The following is a 1737-nucleotide window of genomic DNA, read 5'->3' as shown; positions in this document are numbered from 1 at the left end:
GGTCGATTGATCAAGCGAGTCCTGTTTCCCTGAGCAAACCATTTGATTACGTATAGGTGTTTTTTTCTTGAAATTACACAAGCATTTGTCGCGTGGACACGTTCAACCTGACCGTATATAGCTCCACTGGACCCACTTGAATTCCGTAAACTCTATTGAGCAAAGCTCGGAACTGGCTGATTTGTCGACCTATGTGTGGATGATGTTGTTGGTATCAGTGAATTAGGCGGGGAACATCACGGAACTGGTACAATGTCCAATCTACCATCAAGTGAATCGAACTGAGCACTATCTTCCGTTATCAGGAATATCTCGTGCACACTTGCCGCGTTCCCGTAAACTGATAGTATTCTCCAAATTCAGTTAACATTTTGCAACGTGTTTGTTTTGATTATGAAGGGAAAACAACTACTCAACTGGGTGTGCGATTATTCTGAGTCTTAGCGCTCAGTTCTGCATTAATGTTCCAGAGAAGCCTAGCGTCCTCATAAGAGTAACCACTGGTGATTGGTTCACTCGCCTTGCGAATTATGAAAACAGTGGGTAGTTTGACACACCCCAGATTGTATGGTGGTTTCGGCGGTATAGGATATCTCTCTCTTGACAGTCCGCAGTGGACCAGAAATCTTGTGATTTGTTGCTTGTTCCCAAACACTGCGAACCGTTGATTTGTTTTGACATCCATTTCACCATGGCGTCCATCAGAAATGCAGTGCATCGATCGATGCCCACCTCGCATTTGAGGACTGGCCGATATGGGACCACCAGTGAATTCCGAGGTGATGTCTTGTATATTCCATTCCTCGGCAATCGATAGCGCACTCTTCAGGCGTTCCACACTCACAGAGTACGAATGCGGGCCTGTCCCGTTGATAAGAATTTTCTTACTTGTTCTATCGTATTTTCTTCAGATCGTATCCCACGGGATTGCAGTCGTATGTTGAGGGGGCCACTATTACATGGAGGCTGATAAACATATATATTGGAGGAAATTCCATAACGCGATATGCCTGAATTCATTGGTTCTACCGTGACCATTTAAGGGCATGCCATTGGCCATGTATCTGCTCTGTCTTGAAATCACATCTAGTTAATTTGTGCCGATATTTCCTTGGGAGCGTCTTCATACCTTCCAGTTCCAGTACCTGGTAAACCCATAAACCTTAAGGTGTTCAACGACAAATTGACACCCGATGCAATCATTCTGAGGCACAACATGAATCCTTGTGCAACCGATAATTTCACGGTGGTCGTGTACGATGAACGAAAGGTGCCTGTCATTCGTGCGACGACAACGAATTCCGTAATGACTCGCACCCAGCTGCCGACTTGTGTCAATTTGACCGTTGGTGTGTCCGGTACTTTCCGCCTCGGTGCTGACCCCGAAGTGCTGGGGAACGAGCGCTTATTACCAACAGTTATTTGATCATCGGCAATGCTACGTAATCGTGGTAGTAGCACACATTTGCTCCGAAACGACTGGGTGTTATGAATTCTTGTGAAACCGATGACGGCACAGCCCGCTAGCGCTTGTTTCCACAGCCGTTGAACGTCAACTTCACGGATCAGCCGATATGACGCAGTGACCAATCAGTATAGCGAATATGGGAAAAGGATCATGGTGTGACCAGGTTGTGCGTCGACCTTGTAGTGACCGCACCACCGTACAGCCGTGATATTTCCACGTGTTTATTTTCAATGGAACATTCTGCCCAGAGTTAGACAGCAAGTGGAAAC

At 46.3% G+C, this 1737-nt stretch overlaps 1 protein-coding gene across 1 annotated transcript; it reads left to right on the top strand.

Moving 5' to 3' along the window:
• Positions 1 to 1216: 1216 nt before the first annotated feature.
• T265_12212 (hypothetical protein) lies at positions 1217 to 1426 on the top strand (the record flags this gene model as incomplete). The annotated part of the gene is made up of 1 exon (XM_009179365.1): positions 1217 to 1426. The coding sequence occupies one exon, from the start codon at positions 1217 to 1219 to the stop codon at positions 1424 to 1426; it is 210 nt and encodes a 69-aa protein (XP_009177629.1).
• Between the last annotated feature and the right edge of the window lie 311 nt (positions 1427 to 1737).

Source organism: Opisthorchis viverrini (genome assembly GCF_000715545.1).
Source record: "Opisthorchis viverrini unplaced genomic scaffold scaffold7723, whole genome shotgun sequence".
Lineage (NCBI taxonomy): Eukaryota > Metazoa > Platyhelminthes > Trematoda > Opisthorchiida > Opisthorchiidae > Opisthorchis > Opisthorchis viverrini.
This window is presented reverse-complemented; position numbering and strand designations above follow the sequence as displayed.